Source organism: Aedes albopictus, chromosome 3, assembly GCF_035046485.1.
Source record: "Aedes albopictus strain Foshan chromosome 3, AalbF5, whole genome shotgun sequence".
In the NCBI taxonomy this organism is placed as follows: Eukaryota; Metazoa; Arthropoda; class Insecta; order Diptera; family Culicidae; genus Aedes; species Aedes albopictus.
The window spans coordinates 88,334,877-88,355,237 of NC_085138.1; the positions used below are offsets into that span (position 1 = coordinate 88,334,877).

At 43.7% G+C, this 20,361-nt stretch overlaps 1 protein-coding gene across 6 annotated transcripts in view; it reads left to right on the plus strand.

The window, feature by feature from the left end:
* Nucleotides 1–19,603, plus strand: part of LOC115266517 (segment polarity protein dishevelled) — a 34,730-nt gene extending 15,127 nt beyond the window's left edge. For 2 of the 6 annotated variants that reach the window (XM_062861227.1, XM_029872769.2), the window contains exons 2-4: nt 10,259–11,323; nt 11,543–12,398; nt 13,485–19,603. In XM_062861227.1, coding sequence (XP_062717211.1) covers nt 10,499–11,323; nt 11,543–12,398; nt 13,485–13,714 — 1,911 coding nt within the window. In that variant the 5' untranslated portion in view covers nt 10,259–10,498 and the 3' untranslated portion in view covers nt 13,715–19,603. Of the gene's footprint in view, nt 1–10,258; nt 11,324–11,542; nt 12,399–13,182 lie in introns of all 6 variants that reach the window. The other 4 variants (XM_029872776.2, XM_029872784.2, XM_029872791.2 and 1 more) reach the window with 4 other exon arrangements.
* Nucleotides 19,604–20,361: the final 758 nt, after the last annotated feature.

Genomic DNA, 20,361 nt, shown 5'->3' on the forward strand with positions numbered 1-20,361 from the left:
TCTGCGTATGCAAATGTGCCTATGCTAGTAGGTGAGCTCCATCAGCCTCGCTGGTTCGAAACATTAAGGTCGTCGTTGTCTGTCGTTGTTAAGTTAGCTGCTGTAGGCGACCGCAATCCGTTCCGCGTTTGCAGGCAACTCGTGGAACATGTTGTGATTATGGTCCAGTCAGTGATGGCCGTTCACAAACTACGCTTTTGTAAAGGAAATTTTGATCACATAAGACTCATAATAAAACAAATAATTACGTTGTTAAAACCGTCTACCTTTCCCTTTAAATCTTTTGGCATGCTAGCTTGCAAGAGTTTCTTCTGGAGTTTTCGCAGTTTTTTTTTTAATTCTGGAGTTGTTCTAGAAAATTAATCAAGAATTCTTCCGGGAATTTTCCAGGAGTTCCACCAGAGTTCAGAGATTCCTCAAGGATCCTTTCGGGATTTCAATTAGAAGTTAGATATTCTTTCATAACTTTCTTTCGATATTTCTCCGGAAAGTTCTAGACGGATGATTTTATTTTCGATGTGATTTCTTCGAAATCCTCCAGAAATACTTTGGATTTTCAAGGGATTTCTTTCAGGAATCCTCTAGGTAATTTGGATGTGAAGTTTTTATTAGGATTATAGAAGATTTTATTTGGATACCCGGCTAAAACAGTTTCTAACCCCTGGAATTTCATCAAGAGTTCCTTTTAGGATTTCTTTAAGATTTTCTCCTACAAGTTTCTACAGAAGTCTCTGCAGGAGTTACCCCAACAATTGAAATTTCTTCAGAAAATCATTCTGGATTTAATGAAATTCCTCCAGGGTTTCTTTCTGATATTCACCCAAATGTTTTTTTTTCCTGAAATTCCACCGGTGTTTTCTTCAGAAGCTCCTACCGAAATTCCTTCAGTTCTAAGTTTTTTTTACTAACAAGCTAGGAATTCCAACATTTATCTAGTTTATCGACCGTATGAGATTTGATAGGGTGCCTGTATTAATTATGTCACTACCTAAGGAAAACTATTTGTACAAAAATAACGAGAAGACCAACGAAAGTCAACAATATATTAAAAGATAGCTTAGTTTCCATACTTTACAGGAAAAATATAGAAACAGAGCCAAAACTTTTTTTAGTATTTATTTATTACAGCGTGTGCCAATGATAGGAAACCTGTACCAGTTATGGGTACATTTTTTAACTTCGGTTCCTTTTCGCACTATTTGCATGCATTCCTTATGGGATTAGCCATAATTGGTACACTATGGCGAAAAACGGTACAAGGAAGCCGAAATTTTAAGGAAAGTTATATATATTTCTACCATGATTTGAGGAAAATGTGGAGTTTAAATGAGTGCGACTATCTTTTGTGAACGTGATCTGTTGTTCACCATTTTTGCCTTTCTCGTACAACAAAGTTGTACCGAAAGGCTATCATTTCACTCCAAAAATCAATTTTTGATAGAAAGCTCAGATTATCAACTCTTATATATCAATCGACACAGCTCGACGAACTGAGCAAATGTCCGTCCGTATGTGTGTGTGTATGTGTGTGTGTATGTGTGTGTGTATGTGTGTGTGTATGTGTGTGCTAATAATAGATCAAAGAAATGAGCCTAAGTTTTTCCTAGTAAATGTCAATTGATTGTGCCGCAACAAGTTTCATTCGATAGGCAATAGGTTGTAGTTGAACGCTATTGAATTTGGTTTGGATATTTCAAGCCATTTCAAAGATATTTAAAAAGCTTTGCGAACTTCCACAAATAAATATTTTTAATTCCCACGTTCCCATTTTCGAAGCCTAGACACGAACGCTTCTTGGACACCCTAAAATAATTTACCTGAGTTGTGAATTTAACTCATATTATTTTTGATTGACAAAGTTGTAACAAAAACCATTTTCTGCTATAGCCGAACAGTAGATGTAGTAAATTTAAGTTGCATATTCAACGGAGTGGTTTTGAAGTTATATTTCAAGCTCGAAAAGTAGTGAATTGTACACCTTTTGATGTAGCATTTTTTAAGCGTGTGCGTTGTAAGGTAAGGTAAAGGAGCGACCATAAATTACGTGACATTTTGGGGGATATCTGCAAAATGTGATAATTCCGACACATGTTTTAGAGAAACAATGCAAAAAGTTTGACTGCAAAAAGAGGGGGTTGAAAATAGACAATTTTTAGTAACGTAATTTGAGGACGTCCCAAACATATTAGTATATTTCCTGGGTCTTGTGCTGCATACATCTCGGCGATTAACTTACCGCTTACCGGGTTCTAATTAGTACATGTTACACACGAATAAACAAATTACCACAAAAATGTGCCAAAATCTTAAAAACAAACAACCTAGTAAGGTATGAAAGCCCTACTTGTTTTTGCGTTTTTTGGTATTTCTGCCTTTCTCGTACAACAAAGTTGTACCGAAAGGCTATCATTTCATTCCAAATATCATTTTTTGATTGAAAGCTCAGATTATCACGTCTCATTATATCAATCGACACAGCTCGACGAACTGAGCAAATGTCCGTCCGCATGTGTGTATAGGTGTGCTAATAATGCTAAGTAAAGAAATGAGCTTATGTTTTTCCTAGTAAATGTCAATCGATTGAGCCGCAACATGTTTTATTTGATAGGGAATAGGTTGTAGTTGAACGCTATTGAATTTGGTTTGGATATTTCAAGCCATTCCAGAGATATTTGAAAAAGTTTGTAAGGTACCACAAAATAAATGCTTCTCATTCCCACGTTCCCATTATCCAAGTCTAGACACGAACGCTTATCGAGGACCCTAAAATAATTCATCTGAGCTGTGAATTTAACTTGATTGTTTTAGATTGACAAAGTTGTAGCGAAAACCATTTTCTACTGTAGCCCAACAGTAGATGTAGTAAATTTAAGTTGCATATTCAACGGAGTGGTTTTGAAGATCTATTTTGAGCTCGAAAAGTAGTGAATTATTGTACACCTTTTGATGTAGCATTTTTTAAGCGTGTGCGTTGTAACAGGTAAGGGAGCGATCATAAATCACGTCAGTATGTGCAAAATGTGATAATCCCGATACATGTTTTGGAGATACAATGCAAAAAGTTTGATTGCAAGGGAAAAAGGGGTTGAAAAAGGACAATTTTTATGTAACGTAATTTGAGAACGTCCCAAACACATTAGTACATTTAATGGGTCGTGTGCTGCATACATCTCGGCGACTAACTTACCGCTTACCTGGTTCTAGTTAGTACACCAAGAAAAAGATCTACTCAGTGGCTGAGATAATTTTACTCAGAAATCGAAAAATCGATTATTTTTCTTACTCGTTTCAGCTGAAAGTGGGACAACCCGTTGCCAATGAGTTGTCCCACCATTAATGGAAACTGTGCAAGAAAACAAAGGATTTTTCGATTTCTGAGTGAGACCAACTCAGAAACTGAGTAAAATTTTTGGCAAGTTTACACGTTACGTATAGTACACATATTAATGTAACATTTTTAAGCGTGTGCTTCGCTAAGGCAAGGGAACAATCGTGAATCACGACACGCTTTAAGAGGTACTCACAAAGTGTAATAATCCATGCACACATTTTGGAGATGAAAATGTTAAAATGTTGACGTAGAGGGAGAAAAGTGATTTAAAATGGAAAATTTCAATGTGACGTAATCTATAAACGTCTCGAACATATTAATATATTTAATGGTTCGTGTGTTGCATACATCTTGGCGATTAACTTACCTACCATTTAACGAATAAATGTACATTTGTCAGGTTCTAATTATCACCTACCGAGGAAAATTTCTACTCAGTCACTGGGTTGAACTTACTCAGAAATAGTTTTGTTTTCCTACACGGAATAACGGCTTGCGGTTGAAATTACTATGAGCCATTTTACGAAGTGACAACAATGTTGATGTTGATATCGATTTTCACGGGTTTGGACGCTATCTCCTGCCAAAATTTCATTCATAAAAACGGCTCGTGAAATGGACTATTCTGCAGGATCATTTTAAATATATACATCGCCACTAAATTTGTGCAGACTGAGTTTCGCTTCAATTCAACAGATAAATACTGTCAATTTTATAATTGACCCAATTCACAACTAACCCTTTACACTGAAATTAGTTTTGTTGTGAAAACTAACTGAAAGACGGCTTGCGGTAATGACCAGCATAAAAATGATTCCAATTTACCATGGCAAAAAAGTTGATCATCGTCCAACAAACGCTTGTTGTCTGCGTTTTGTTCCCTCTCATATGAACCCAGTTGCCAACAGATTTTTTGATTAGCGGGGTAACATTGATTGGCTTGACCGACCTCATGAAATGTTCATGGATCATTTCCAGTATGCTTCATTTTAAGTTTTTTACACTTTTCATAAGTCTTATTTTATGAAGTTTGTCATAATCAACACAATGAATTTTCATGAGGTACCGTAAACTGGGGTCAAATTGATCAGCGGAATGAAATTGATCATTCGGGTACTACATTATAATTTCATACTAGGAACTCTTAAGCGTCGTAATGATCTTAAACTTTTTACGTCATCTGGTTCGTAGATGTCTAGAGATGAGTGTAAACTTTTATTTTTTTAGAAAAAAGTTTGTTTTGCCTTATTTTTTTTAGGAATTTGCAATGTATTTCTCATTTGGCTGTGATCATTGCTACTAAACAATCGATTGCCAATAGGACTTTTCGTAAATTCTATGTTTTAACATTTTTGTGGAGCCTTGGTTGGGAAGTTATGTAGCTAATCAGAACATTAAATAATTAAAAAAAAGTTTGTTTTATGATGAAATAGTCATTTATTGTGATAGAAATCACTTACTTCAAATTAAATTGCCTACCTTTAGGCGTTAAAGGGTAAATTTCAAAATTTAATTTTGCATTTAAGTATTAAATTAATTAGTTGTAAGATTTTAAACGCGTTATTCGGTTTTAGAAGAGCAAAATTAAGCGAAGAAGGATATTTTCCTTTCCAACCGATGCTTAATTGTATACTGATCAATTTCGCCCCAAAGTGGCATTTCAATTTTTTTGATTTTTAGAGCTATTTAACTTAAAGTTTAAATTGTTGAACAAAATTCTGTCACATGGTTCCATGGAGATCCACTAGGTACTGGTTTTACAGAAATTCTTTGAATTGTGAAATATTTGAATTGTCACTGATGCTATCCGCAAAAGTTGTTTTAAGGTGATCAATTTGACCCCGGATTACTATTCTTATGGCTTCCATAATATTTAGATATAACAAAAGTTCATAAGGTGTTTTGATGAATTTCGTTAGTTTATTCGCTGGGTGTACTAAATCGATATCCCTGATTTCGACTATGCTGTCCAAAGTCATACAAATTATGTGCTTTTTTGTCACTGTAGTATTAAAACCGTCTAAACTAATAACGCCTTAAGGTAGGCAAACTTTTAGGGAATTGAAAACCTTCTTTTAATAAATCGTATATTTCATCATTCCCAGTTACGGACTACGGTCGCGTCGTGTACTGAGTACACGCACCATGAAAAAAAAACACATTTGTGGTACACAGCGTGAGCGTGGTGTCGCTGAGGGTGGCTGAAGACGCGACTGTTCGAGGGTTAAGAAGGATCACTTTCGTAGTGTGCCGCGCTTGTTGATGAGAGTGAAAATTTTCGCTCCCGTCATTTATTTTTAGGTTAATTTTTCATCAAATTTTTCATTTTCCTCAATATTGAATGTTTTTGATTACTGTATAAAAAGGACCAAAAATTTTTGTTTTGGGACTGAATCACCTTCCTCAGCGTCATGCTCAAACTACTATTCTTAGCCAAGGGCTGAAAGTCTCTCTAATAAAGACAAATCAATCAATCAAACTACTATTCTTATATAAGATGATGGTAACGATTTTCGAGCTTTCGAATATGGGTGGGATAGTTCATTTTTTCAAAATTGATTCATTAAGTTACACTCATAGCACAATTATGGGTTAGGTACCTACTCAAGAAGCAATCTTTTCATAATCGATTTTCATACAGAAACAACACTAACTTTATTTTACATTCTTATCATTGAAACTCCTTTTTATTGTTTTATATAAAAATCTGCTTGTAAAACTCACTTTAAGTGATGAAAATTACTAAAAAGTTGATGAATAATGAAAACTACATTAATGGGCCAAAATTGGCTGTGTAACAATTATGGGTCAACTTGTTGTCTATTATTTATTTAGTTACCGTCTACCCCCGTTGGTTTGAACGACACCTCATGCAAACCAACGGGGTTCGTTTTTTAACTTGAACTTCTAGTAACCCTGTGGACATCGAAAAACACACTGATGGGAACCGTTTTTACTGTTTTGTTTTGATTCTGCATTCCGTTTCACCCCGTTCCATGAGCAGAATGACGTTTGAACCATTTTTAGTTTGAACGATGTGCAGATTAGAGGGGGTCAAATTAAAAAGTGTTCAGATTAGATGAGGTCAAACCAACGGGGGTAGACGGTACTCAAGTTTTGTCTATTTTGTTAATGAATGATCACTTATTCTCGTTAGATCAACTATAGTAGAATCTAAAGCTGGTTTAAAATCTGAAATCTGTATTTCATAAAAATCCCGGGATCCCGGGATTTCCCGGGATATGCGACAATTTTTATCACGAATCCCGGGACAAGGTAAATGCCCGGGAAATGGACACTCCATAAGCGATCCAAGGCGAAGATACTAACGAAATCAAGTTTCGATCGATAAATGGCGTACATTCGAGCAACATTTCCGCTTCCGTTAAGGAGTTGACGTACAGTGACCCCACACCGATGAATCACCTTAATTTTTGTACACTAATTATGAATCACCATGTTGATCAAATGGAGTGATCCATAAACTGTGGTCATTTTTGCCGATTCATAAATTGTGGGGTCACTGTATTCGGCTAAACCTGGTGCGTACAATCTCACGACGCCATCGACCAATCGGGCCGTTGGTTTCCGAGTAGCCCGCACTATAATCGACAGTCGTCTGACCTACGGACTAGAGTTGACCGGCATTGGAACAGAGGTACTCCATCATATCCTCATATCCGTGTACGATAACTACGTAGGAATCATATCAGGTCTGCTACCGTCTACTCCGGCAGACTCTGCGTGCTCTGAAGCAGACATATTGCCATCCCATACACGCAGAGGAGGGGAATTCGTTTCTGTGCGGTAGTGACTCTGGATGTTAGAAATGCGTTTAATAGCGCCAGCTGGTCTGCTATTGCCGATGCGCTCTTGCACCTGGGGTGGGTCGGAAGTGCTTTTACATAACCTCAGGAGTCCCGCAAGTTTCCATCCTGGGTCCGGTGTTATGGAATGTCATGTACGACGAGGTGTAGACTCTCCAACGGAAGTCAGAGCAACAAGCGGAGATCAGTGTAGGTCAATGCACTATCCTGTCAAAGCGCTCCGTCAAACACTTGGGCGTGATGATTGACGATAAGGTTACCTTCGGTAGCCACGTCGATTATGCCTGTAAAAAAGCCTCCACAGCTATTGCGGCACTGTCCCGGATGATGTCCAATAGCTCTGCGGTGTACGCCAGTAAGCGCAAGCTTCTGGCTAGTGTTGCTACGTCCATACTTAGGTATGGCGGCCCGGCGTGGGGCACCGCGCTAAGTACTAAATGCTACCGACGGAAGCTGGAAAGTACTTACAGGCTTATGTGCCTGAGGATTGCGAGCGCGTACCGTACCGTGTCACACGACGCTCTCTGCGTCATTACTGGTATGGTGCCTATCAGCATTCTTATCAGTGAGGACATGGAGTGCTTCGAAATGCGCGGCACAAGAGGCATACGCAGGACTGCCAGGATGGCCTCTATGGTCAAATGGTAGCGCGCGTGGGGCAGTTCCACCAAAGGAAGGTGAACCCATAGGTTGATACCGAGGGAAGATAGTTGGATTAATAGGCGCCATGGGGAAGTTACATTCCACCTCACACAGGTCCTTACAGGTAATGGTTGCTTCCGACAGTATCTACACCGTTTCGGGCATGCGGATTCTCCCGAATGCCCAGTGTGCAATGGTTTAGAGGAAACGGCGGAACACGTTTTGTTCGTGTGCCCGCGTTTTCGCACAATGCGTGATCGCATGCTTGCCATATGCGGGTAGGACACAATTCCGGACAATTTGGTCCAGAGGATGTGTAGGGATGAGTTTGGTTGGAACGCCGTTTCAACGGCTATCACCCATATCGTCTGGGAGCTACAGAGAAGCTACAGGTGCGTGGACTCGAAGAATGGCTAGTTCAGATGCAGTACAAGAGGTGGTCCAGGGGTTCGAAGTCGGCTTCGTAGGTCATACCGGTGCCCTGCGGTCGAGACTGACCCTTACAGCGATTAAGTGGCCGCGGAGAGGAAGTCCCGGTAGTGGCGCTGTCGTGGCATCGGTCTACTGGGTAGGATCCGAGCCCGTGGTTGGAAAGGGGTCCCCGACAAGGGTCGGGGCAGGTGGAGACCCTGCTGTCAGCAACCTTCTGGTGCAGCTGATACGGCATGGAGGGAAGTGATATCCTTGCCTTCAGCAGGTCAGATCTGGTTGCACGTGGGCATCAGTTCTTGATGTCTGCCAAGCAGTTGGGCGCGGGCGGGGTCGGCCCTGTCCGCCTTCCGAGGACAAAAGAAGTGGTGAGGACCACTCGGGAAACTGGCTAAGCGCCAGCATGCTACCGTGATGGACTCTCCAAAGCGAGTCATCGATGTTCGTTGCTGCAGGCTACGCAGCTAACCGTGAGGGTGGGATGTGCACTAGCCCCTCTCTGAAGCAATGCCTTTTTGGTGGTTCCGGAGAGATGAAGGGTTTGGCGACCATAGGAATGTGTTTTAGTGAGTCGAGAAGAGAGTAGTCCTGGCTTTTACTACTGTTGTAGAAGACGACCTTAACCTCACACTACCCTAACCTTCCTGTTAGGGTGTTTGATGAGCAGATTTTCCCCCTATGGTTTAGAAGGAAAAAAAATGTATACGCACCCATCTATAAACAATCCGAGAAAGGCTCAGGAAGTGAAGGAATCTTCCTCATTTCAGAGGGGTGCAGAATACTCCGCACAGTAGTTAACGCGTAGATCTCTCCGCAGTGGCCAAAATCCCCCAATGTTATGAAGACAGAAGTTGGCATTCAAGAACACTAAGATTTGATAGCACGATTAATCGACTTTAGTTATACTGCATACATCTGTACTCCACTGGCTTCGAAACAAATACCCAAATCATCTCCACGGGTACACAGACGGTTCACTGTCGAATCGAGACGTTAGCATCGCTGTCTCACATCCTTAGCATGATGTGCCAGTTGTGCTCCAACTTCTCGGCCGAAGCTGCCGCCGATTACCATTCCCGAAAATCAGCCAATAATGATCATACTCACTGATTCAGCTAGCGCAGCTTCGGCTCTTCAGGTCGAGTCTCCTGCGTGCATCCATGGATTCTGGCAATTCTTCGGTTTGCCTCGCCCAACACAACTCGATAGGACAGGTCATAACGAGTTATACCAGCGAAAGTCCCCCTTAATGACATCAAAAGATGAATTACCTAGATCTTTCGCTAACAGTTGGAAACTTAGGCTTCCCTGATGAACAACACGTTTGCCTACGCAAGATAAAAGGATATCGGACTATTAACCGAATTGAGCTCGCTGAGAGACCAGCGGGTTGATCCTGTTTGCGGACTGGCCATACACGCCTTCCACTCAGTATTGAAGGTATCCTCTTTCACTGGACATGTCTCATGTCTCATATGCAACACAGACAACTCGGCTGAGCGCTTTCTGTGTGTCTGTACCCAATATGAGTCTACGAGGGGGGTCTGAGATTGTCAAATTTGAGTCTACTTAGTTTATGGATGAACTATCCATGGTGACCTGCATGGTGAGCCATCTGCGCTAAAAATCATCCTAATAAAGTTCAAAAAGCTGTAATTTTTCAACAGCACCCAAGCAAAGTCAACGCTGCGCGGTTGCTGTTGTTGCTGATAGACTCCAACCCGCTGCCTGCTGCTGGTTGGCTCTGCCCGTTGTCGAGTTCTCCACCGCGTTTTGCTATTATCTGTGCCACGCACAGATCCATGCATGCGGCGCTGTCCGTCGGTCGGTTGGTCTGTCTATCTATCGCATCGTGGAGAAAGAAGAACGAGTGCGAACGCGAGCGCGAGCTGAACGAATGTGATGCGATCCGTTAGGTGAAGGCCGAACGAAGCGCGATGTAAACATAACGCGAAATTTATATTTTGCCTAGAGGAGTCTTGTTTGTGTACTAACATCATGTTTTATTTTTTCCTGTGTGTCGTTTTAGGTTCTTCCACATCACCGAGTTGTTCAGCAGAGGCGGACGCAGAAACGGGGAAGTAGTTTGAATTAGTGATAGGAAATTGATGAAGAAGTGTAAAATGAAGGTTTAAAAAACTGTGTGCGATCCAGTGACATCTAGTGTTGTGTTTGGAAAGTGTGAATACCAATCAAAAGTCTAAGCACAAGTTTGTTGGGGGGAAAAGATTGTGAGTTCGGGAGTTCTTTGCACATCACCGTCGCTACGATGTACGCAATGGATGACAAGAACTCGTCCGGGAGTGGTGGCGGTGGTAGTGGTACCGGAAGTCTCGGCGAAACCAAAGTCATCTACCACATTGACGACGAGACGACACCCTACCTGGTCAAGATTCCACTGCCCTCGAGTCAAGTCACGCTGAAGGACTTCAAAATGGTTCTGAACAAGCAGAACATCAACTACAAATACTTCTTCAAATCGATGGACGCCGACTTTGGCGTGGTGAAGGAGGAGATAGCCGACGATTCCACAATATTGCCATGTTTCAACGGGAAGGTCGTGTCCTGGCTGGTGACGGCCGATGGATCCAACCAGTCAGACTGTTCAGAGCTGCAGCCCACGGAGATGATCGACGGCAGGCCAACGTTGGCCCAGCTGCGAACCATGAACAAGCCAATGAACAACATGATGACCATCCCGATGAACCCCCTGACGTACCAATCGGCCTCGGTCGTGTCCAGCGATCTGGACTCGACCAGTCTCTTCGAGACGGAGAGCGAAATCACCCTAGATAGAGATATGACCGAGTGCAGCAGCGTCCAGCGGTTACAGGTGCGTAAAAAGCCCCAGCGGCGTAAAAAACGGGCGCCCTCGATGTCCCGGACCTCCTCCTACAGTTCCATCACCGATTCGACCATGTCGCTGAACATCATCACGGTGCAGATCAACATGGACACGGTGAACTTCCTCGGGATATCGATCGTGGGCCAGTCGAACCGGGGCGGCGACGGCGGAATCTACGTCGGCAGTATAATGAAGGGCGGCGCGGTGGCACTGGACGGCCGCATCGAGCCCGGTGATATGATATTACAGGTAGGTTGAGGGTTTGATACATTACTTTTCGGATAGTTGGGCTAGTTGGGTTGGTAAAGCAGGTGGAGACAAACTGCTTACTAGCTTAGTGTTTCTAGAGCACTTCCTCAGTTATTATCCCTCAAGCATTCGCGTCTACGACCGCCCTCAGCGACACCACGCTCACACTGTGTACAACAAGCTTGATTTTTTTTTATCGATTTTCCTTTTCCTACGCAGGTAAACGACGTCAACTTCGAAAACATGACCAACGATGAGGCGGTTCGTGTTCTTCGGGAAGTTGTCCAAAAACCCGGTCCAATCAAACTAGTTGTTGCCAAATGTTGGGATCCGAACCCGAAAGGATACTTCACAATCCCCCGCACGGAACCGGTCCGGCCGATCGATCCCGGAGCGTGGGTCGCACACACGGCCGCCCTCCGCTCCCAGGACACCATCAACACCGAACTGCCCGAGTCCGTACTGGAGCGGCTCCACGTGGACATGGACATGAAGGACATCGTACGTGCAATGACCAAACCCGACAGCGGACTGGAAATCCGCGATCGGATGTGGCTGAAAATTACCATCCCCAATGCGTTCATCGGTGCCGATGTGGTCAATTGGATTCTGGAGAACGTGGACGGCATCGGGGATCGGCGGGAGGCCCGGAAGTACGTTTCGCTAATGCTGAGGCGAGGCTACATCAAACACACCGTCAACAAGCTAACCTTCTCCGAGCAGTGCTATTACGTCGTCGGTAACGGAATCCGGCAGGACATCTCCAACATGTCGCTGGACGATACGGAGAGTATGCTGAGCGATATTGCCCCGTTGCCGAACCCACCGATCTACATGACCTATTCCGGCAACTACAACCCCTCCCATGGCTACCAGCCGATTCAGTACGGATGCACCGGCGAACGGCATCCCTCGTCCGGGTCGAGCAGTTCGGACATCCTGACCAGTAAGGACACGTCAGCATCGCAAAGCGACATCGCGGCCGTCATCCAGCAGACCAACCAGATGACGATCGCCAACGCGTCCAACAAATCTTCCGGATCATCGAACCGCGGTAATGAGCAAGATATGTCAGGTACATTGTTTTGAATTCATTCGCGCTTCCTTCCTCCTTCCTTCCGGGGGCTGGCTGGCGGTGGTGGATTTGAGCTTCTCTCATGCTTGGTGGGAGACGAAATACCTTTTTGGTGGTGGAATAGTTTTAGGTGGACCATCGATCAAGTGATCGATGGTCTATCTGCTAGACTAGATGAACTTGCTTCCATCTTACCTTCTTTTCTGTCCTGCAATCATTATTCATTCACATTAGATTAGTCTTAGCTTTAAGTTAGTATTTTAATTAATCATTCTAACAGAAGGGTCTGTTGGCTGGCTATCCTTGGTATAGTGGTATATTAATTGCTTATTTTTTTATTAAAGAAGTTTTTACCAACTATATCTCCCTTTTTCGGTGTAGGTTTTTAAATGATCCTTTCATAAGATTACCGATCTGCATTACCATATCTTAATCGACGTTGTGAAGTCAGTTTCGGAAGTTTCGCTGAACTATAGAGACTGATAGAAATGTAATCACTTTTGGCAGTATCAGTGTTTATTCAATGATCTAAACTTGGAACTAGTTGATTAGACACGATCTTCAGGTCGATCATTGACGGTTTCCTGGGAATGATGTTAACTATTAGATAGATGGGATAGATGTTTTACATGTAAATCAGTTCCTCCAAGGCAGACCAAATTTTTCCCACTTTTTTGTCAATCAAGCGATAATCAGACCCTTCTGTTTTCTAACTATTGCTCACTGACCCACACTCACATCCTTCATTTACACCGAATTTTTATATTTCTTTGTTTACTTTCAGTTTTGAGCTATTTATGAGTTGCTTTAATTTTAATTCTCTTTCGATTAATTCTAAAACTCACAAACAACACACAAAACAACAACCGCAACAAAACGCAATATCAAACGAAACCACATACTTACTACCTATCGTCACCATCATCATCATCGAATCATCACCAAACATCACCACACGCGATCATCACGCACCGCACCCGGCCAACAACCAACAACCAACCATGGTCATGGCATGGCCAACAACTATCGATTCCTCTGATGATGACTTTCTGATCATTCCGCGGCCGTCGATTCCCACCAAGGCAGAGTTTAAAACCGGCAGTGGTGGCAGCGGCAGCGGTGGCGGCATCATCGTCGGGGGTGGTGGTGGCATCCGATGTGGCAGTGGTGGCGGTAAGCTGGTCCATCAGCTGACCGGTGGCAGCGCCAACGACGACGAAGGCTACGAGGAGAGCTTGTACTTCCAACCGACGAGGACACTTCGGAAGGACCAACAGCAACAGCAACAGATATATCACAACAGTGGCAGTAAGTAGGGTAGATGGTGAGGCTTTGGTTACCTCTTCTTTGGTAAACTTGGCTGGTACCAGTGGCGCAGGAAGGGGGAAACTGAATGACGGCAGAGATTGGTACCTAGTTGAACTGCGGCGTCCTAGGAGGAGGCTTGTTGACAGTATATGGCTCAACAACAAGGCCTGTTAGTGTGATCTCACGTTGGTATCTTATTGCATAAAGGCAGGCAGACAATGCTCCTGCAAATGAGACAGCAAGGTTCTAGGAAACTGTAAAGCTGGTGGCGCCGCTTAACACGTTTCAATATCGGCAAAATGTTTACCGAATACCCAATCGTAAGTAGCCAAAATTTATAGGTTTGTCTCAAAATCACAAGGGTTTTTGATCACTGGTCGAAGATAGTTTGACTCACTTGGACTACACTTCTACGTATCAGTCGGATTCCCAGAAAATGTTATATATGACCTCATTCAGAAATTCTACGACATCTTTTTGTGTGAGTCGATATGCTTTGTCCGTCTGGTTTTTCAGGAGTTCAGCAGAATGATGCAGCTCTGGTTGTCCTCCTGGAAAATCACTGGGTAACTGATGTCTTAGCCTAGCCCTCGCATCAGCTTCAGTAGCCAGAATAGCGTCTTGCTTGCTCCGACGAGTGCGACATAATCCGCTTCGGTTAACGGCAAAGTTATGCACTCCTGCTTTAACAAGAGACCGGAATCTGACTTCCGGTCGATGTGACAACCAGCCCAATCGGCGTCAGCGTAGCCCTCGAGTGAGATGACCAGCAGCTCATCCTAGCTGCAGCTTCAGTCCAGCAGTTTCCTTCAAGTATAGCAGCGCTCGGCTCGCTCTCCATTGCCCTGCTGACCTTACGTTTGAGGATGGACGTCGTGATAGCTGAATCTGGACGTGTGCGGCGACATAGAGACTCTCGTGTTTCTCGGTGGTGGCCATAACCTTCTCCTCCTTTTGCAGCCAGCATCCCTCGGAATCTGTGATGGTTTTGCTTGCTCCATCTCGAATGTAGCCAAAACCTTCGTTATGTAGCTTTCTTGACGAAGCAGAAATCCTCCGTCCTCTTGTCGCTCGACCTAAACGACGAAGTACTGCTTTACATTACCCAGACAAGTAATCTTAAATTTTCTTTCCTGGTGCTTCCGTGCACTCCGGCACTCCGTGTCGTCTTTGGTGGCGATCAACATGTCATCTACGTAAAATAGGATAGCCTTCACGAAAAGGCTGCTGTCAGCTTCCGTAGCTTCGTACCCCAGCCCTTTCAAGACATAGGCAGTGGTCCAGTTCCGGACCCTTCGGTTTGCTTCAGGCCATACAAGCCCCTCCTCAAATGACACACAGCTTCTGGATTCCCGGATTTATACCCGGGCGGCTGCCGCATCCGCATGTAAATACTCTCCGAAACGTTGCAACGCCTTGTCATGCAAATATACCGTCATGACATCTTCAAGCTTTACTTGCATCTCCGACGAGCTGCAATTGACAAATCTCTCGCCGAACGCTGTTTCTCCGTGACCATTACTTAAGGGTGAACTGTTATCTTTGTCCCTAACTAGCGATTTTTTTCCGTCAGTCTGGAAGAAAGCAATCGTGTTCCCCGTTCACAAAAAAGGCGATCGAAAGGATGTCAGTAATTACCGAGGAATATCATCTCTCTGCGCCATCTCGAAACTATTCGAACTCATTGTTATGGAACCGCCGATGTCTCATTGCAAGCCGTACATTAGTGAAAATCAACATGATTACATCTCGGGTAGATCCACTACCATCAATCTCGTGAACATTACATCTCATATTACGGCGGAACAAGCCCAAACAGATGTGGTCTACACGGATTTGAAACTTCATTTGACTAGATTAATCATGTTGTGACGATCGCTAAACTGAGGATCGCCGGCCAAACACTACGCTGGCTCTACTCCTACCTCACAGAACGCTTTCTGACAGTTGAACTTGATGGACATTTCTCGGATACTTCCAAGGCTACATCTGGAATACCTCAAGGAAGTCATCTGGGTCCTCTAATATTCCTGCTGTATTTCAACGATGTCAACTACGTTATCAAAGGTCCACGATTAAGCTTCGCAGACGATTTGAAAATGTTCCTGTGCATTCGTTATATCTGTGATGCTACGATGCTTCAAGCTGGTTTGAATGCCTTCCCGCACTGGTTCAGTTTGAATCGTATGGTAGTTAACCCTGAAAAAGGCCCCGTATTTCGTTCTCTCGGAGAAAACAGCCAATCATGTTTAACAACCAGTTACACGGGACAGAACTTCAACGAGCTGACCATGTGAAAGACTTAGGTGTAATTCTGGACGTTCAGCTGACTTTCAAACACCATTTGTCGTATGTTAACGCGAAGGCTTCTAGGACTCTGGGATTCATCTTCCGTATTGCCAAGGACTTTGCCGACGTCTTCTGCCTCAAGTCACTCTATTGCTTGCTTGTTCGTTCAACTCTAGAATATTGTTCCACTGTCTGGCTTCCATACTATCAGAACGGCATAGAAAGGATTGAATCGGTTCAGCGTCACGTCATCCGTTTCGCACTTCGTAGGCTTCCCTGGCGTGACGCTCACCGATTGCCGAGCTATCATAGTAGATGTCGATTGATACACCTCGAAACGCTACAAACACGTAGAGATGTTGATAGAGCGATTATAGTCGCGGATTTGCTGCAAGGGAGAATAGATTGTCCTGCTATTCTTGCACTGATCGACATTAGTGCTGGCAGCAGAAGATTACGGACTAATGCCATGTTACGATTGCCGCTCCGACGAGTTCTTTTTGGGCAAAACAATGCAATGATTGGCATGCAACGTTGTTTTAACCACAGAGAACAGACATCCAAGTCCAGTTCCAAAGCTAAGGAATTCAACCGTTATTTGGAATGGCAACACAAGCAAGGATGGGAACACTCACATGCAAAGAGTTACACTCACTTGAAGTTTTCTCTGCTCAGAAGCGTGCAATCAACAAACGATGTATGAACGACTTTTGCCTTGTGGTTTTGTCTAAAAGTTTGCCGAATAAAGTAGGAGTCGCACACGCATAACTAAGTCGTTCGGGATCTGAGAAGGCAACTCTCCACGAGGTGACACTCACCTCGTGGAGAGTCGCTTTCACAGCTGTGTCACGACTTTGGGATTCGTGTGCGACCCCTACTCTATTCGGCAAAGTTTTAGACAAAACTACAAGGCAAAAGTCGTCCATACATTGTTTCTTGGTTGCACGCTTCTGAGCTGAGTAAATAGCAAGTGAGTATGATTCTTTGAAAGAGAGTGTTCCCATCCCTGAACACAAGTGGCAACATGGTGATGGCGCTGCTCTGCTATCGCAAAGTTCCCACCCTGCTGCCAGTGGTGAATATCAAACATATTTAAATATGCTTATTCAGCACTGACTGTAGCAATATGCTGCTTAGGTGACGCAAGGGTTCTAAACGCAAAAAAAAAATGATTCCTTACACAGCTTTCGAGAGATATTTTGTCTAGCTTAGATGTCTGTTCTCTGTGTTTTAACAGAGTTGCGCCAGGTTTTGACTTCCGTCTTCCCAGGCAAATCATCCGTCGTAATTTTATTGAAGAGCTCACCTCTAAGATGGTGTAATGAATTGTAAATACAACAATATTGTAGTTGTTTTGTTCTACGTATCATTTTTTACTGTTATTTGACCCAACTTCGTTGTTATTCTTTAATACAAACCATCATTGGGACAATAATTCTGTTGAAGTAATAATAATCTATCCAGAAACTAGTGTAGTGTGTTTCGCAGCCGGCGCGTAGGCCTCGTCGTAGTCAGTACCAAATGTTTGACTGCATCCCTTCGCGACGAGTAGGGGCTTGTACCTTGTCACATTTTCATGCTCGTCTATCGGTTTCCAATTGGACGGTAATCGTACAATGTTCCAAAGAAGTTTCTTTGCTGAGCTGCATACTCTTCATCCATCGCGACCTTCCACTGCTCCCGCTTTTGGTAGCGATTGTGGTTCCAATGTTTGCTGATTCACCAGGGTACTGTTTTCACGGAATCGAAATTGCAGCACTCCCTTGTTCGATCGGCTTGACACACGTATTAGCGTTCTCGTTGAAGATGGTCCTCTCGGTCCGTTGAGAGGACGTGCACCCGATACACCTAATCTAGGAATCGGTATGCTTTCTGCTGAGACGAACATCCCACGAAAATCATCTTCTGTGAGGCTGCATCCAACTTCGTTTGGTTCTGCTTCGGGATCCACACCACGCTTCGTATGGTGTGACCTAGTCGGTAGTCGGTTTTGAAGGTAGTTCGCTGTGTTTAAGGCCTCTGCCCTATACTTCGTCGATAGTTCTGTGATTTGCTATTCCGTTCTGCTGTGGAGCGTGCAGTGAAAAACTTTAAGAAACTTCTCCAGGGACCTGTTCTTGATCTCACCACCGTTGTCATAGCGAATGATCTTCGGTCACCCCCATTACGAAATTTCACAGCTTCTCACAAGGTAAGCAGGTGGCAGCCGTGGTGGTTCCGACCGGTGCGCTGCATTGTATCAAGAACGTCCACAACGCCATGAAAGTCAATGACAAAAGGCACGCACCAAACTACCAGCACGTTTGGCACAGGCTTAAAATGGATGATTCCGGTTTCTCTGGTCACTCTTGGTGTCCGATTCTTGATCTCTGGCTTGCAGTAGTGATAAACAATGACCTTCTTTCCGGATCAAGCCTTTAGAACGTGTTTACCGAAACTTCCTTGCATCGCCACTTCGTCGTTTAGCTTGGTTTTAACGAGATCCAGTGTCAACTTGTCGTCCGCCCAACTCTCAAACGCGGTCGTTAGGGTGTTGAAAGTTTTCGAGAGACTACTTAGCCCCTGCGTCACCAGCAACTGTTCATCCAGCTTCAGCCCTATCACGGAGAGACGCTCGAAAACTTCCTCCATTACGTTCACGTGCTTCTCCATGTCCTCTTCACCTAGTACCGTTTGGCAAACGAACTCCGGAGATACGATACCTTAGATGTCGGCGTCGGCTTCTCGAAAAGGTTCTTCAGCCTGTCTGCCTGTGCTTTACACGTACCGTTTTTGACTGTTCGATGAGGTTATATTGGTTGCTCTCCCTCGAAAGACCGATTGTCGTTCGCGCACGCTGGTGTCCGAAATCCCGAACATCAACCCCAAGTAACCAAAAGTTCAGATAAAAGGGTACTTTATAAGCTAAGCAGCTTGTTCGAGGTCGCTCATTAGCCTTCTAAGCAGCTTCATTTTTAAGTAATTTTGGAACTTGCAAGTTCACATAAGCACGCTGCATAGCCTTCTAAGCAGCTTCTGACTGAACTTTGGCAAAATTCATGCAGAAACAAAAAATGTGTTTGTCAGAATCACAACCCTGTTGGTGGGTTTGTGATTCACATCTGGAAATTGCTTCTAATAATTATATTTTCACACATGTCGCTGCTATGTAGATTTGAACTGGATCCTCCTGCGTGATAGCCTTCCGACTTACCGCTGCGCTGCTGAAGACACTTGACAAAGTCAAGCTAACTTCACTACTGTACAAATGTGCAAAACTAGCTGCCGACAGAAAAACGATTCAAGTCAGACTTCATCTGCTGTCCACTCAATAGCAGCTGTAGTACTGTGGTAGAGTGTAGGGTTCTCACGCAGCGACTATCGGTTCGAATCCGATGGGCGAAATTTTTTTTTGCTCAAGCCTAGTATTCATTGATTTGATAAATTCACATTTGTCTTTTATTCGTGTTCGCTTAAACAATTGTTTTCTGTAAAAGATATAAATTTAATCTTCATTGAAACACAATGCTACTGAACTGAACTTCTATGAACTTGAAAGTTCCGACAAAGTTCCGACATAGCATCTTAAGCAGCTTTAAAGTTCCGCGAAGTTCAGATAAAGTTCCGAATGGAACTTTCTGGCTGCTTAAGAGGCTAACAATGAGCCTTGCCGGAACCTATGACCGAAGTTCCAGCAAAGCTCATCATTAGCCTCTTAAGCAGCCAGAAAGTTCCGTTTGGAACTTTATCTGAACTTCGCGGAACTTGAAAGTGCATTTTGTCATGGGAAGCGGAACTTGTGGTTACTTGGGACGGCAGCAGCATTCCCCGAAGCATTTTCCGTCGCAGCTACTTCCTCCGACCGTGGCTTGGAGACGAACTTCCAGAGGTCTTCGCTGATCAGCAGCAGTTCTGTACTGAACTTCCAGCTGCTGTAACTTGAACTTTTTTTCCATTTCGGCTTCGGCTTGAAAAAATACCCAAGTAACCAACAAGTATTTAAAATAGCACTCCTTCAGCATTATAGTAGTCTATACGACAACGCTTTTAATGCTAGTTAGCCGTATATACGCCTTAAGTGCTGCTCAACAGTAGGGTTTGGCAAAATCACGGGCTGTCTTAGTGCTACCCCTTCAGTAACGTTGTTTCAAAATGTCAAAAAAGCGTAACGTCTCGTCGTCGAGCAAAACAAAACAAAAATAGATATACGCTTGTTTCTTCTTGCTCTCTCAGCGTCCCCGGTGTCACGTTATTGCCTACTTCAGCTCCTTCTCCAGCTTGTTATAAACTTCTTTGCTTGTTAAGTAGAAATTGGGATTTGATCATATGATCCAGAGAAGACTAATTAAATTTGTGCTGCTTCATTCCGCTGCAGGATGCGCTACAG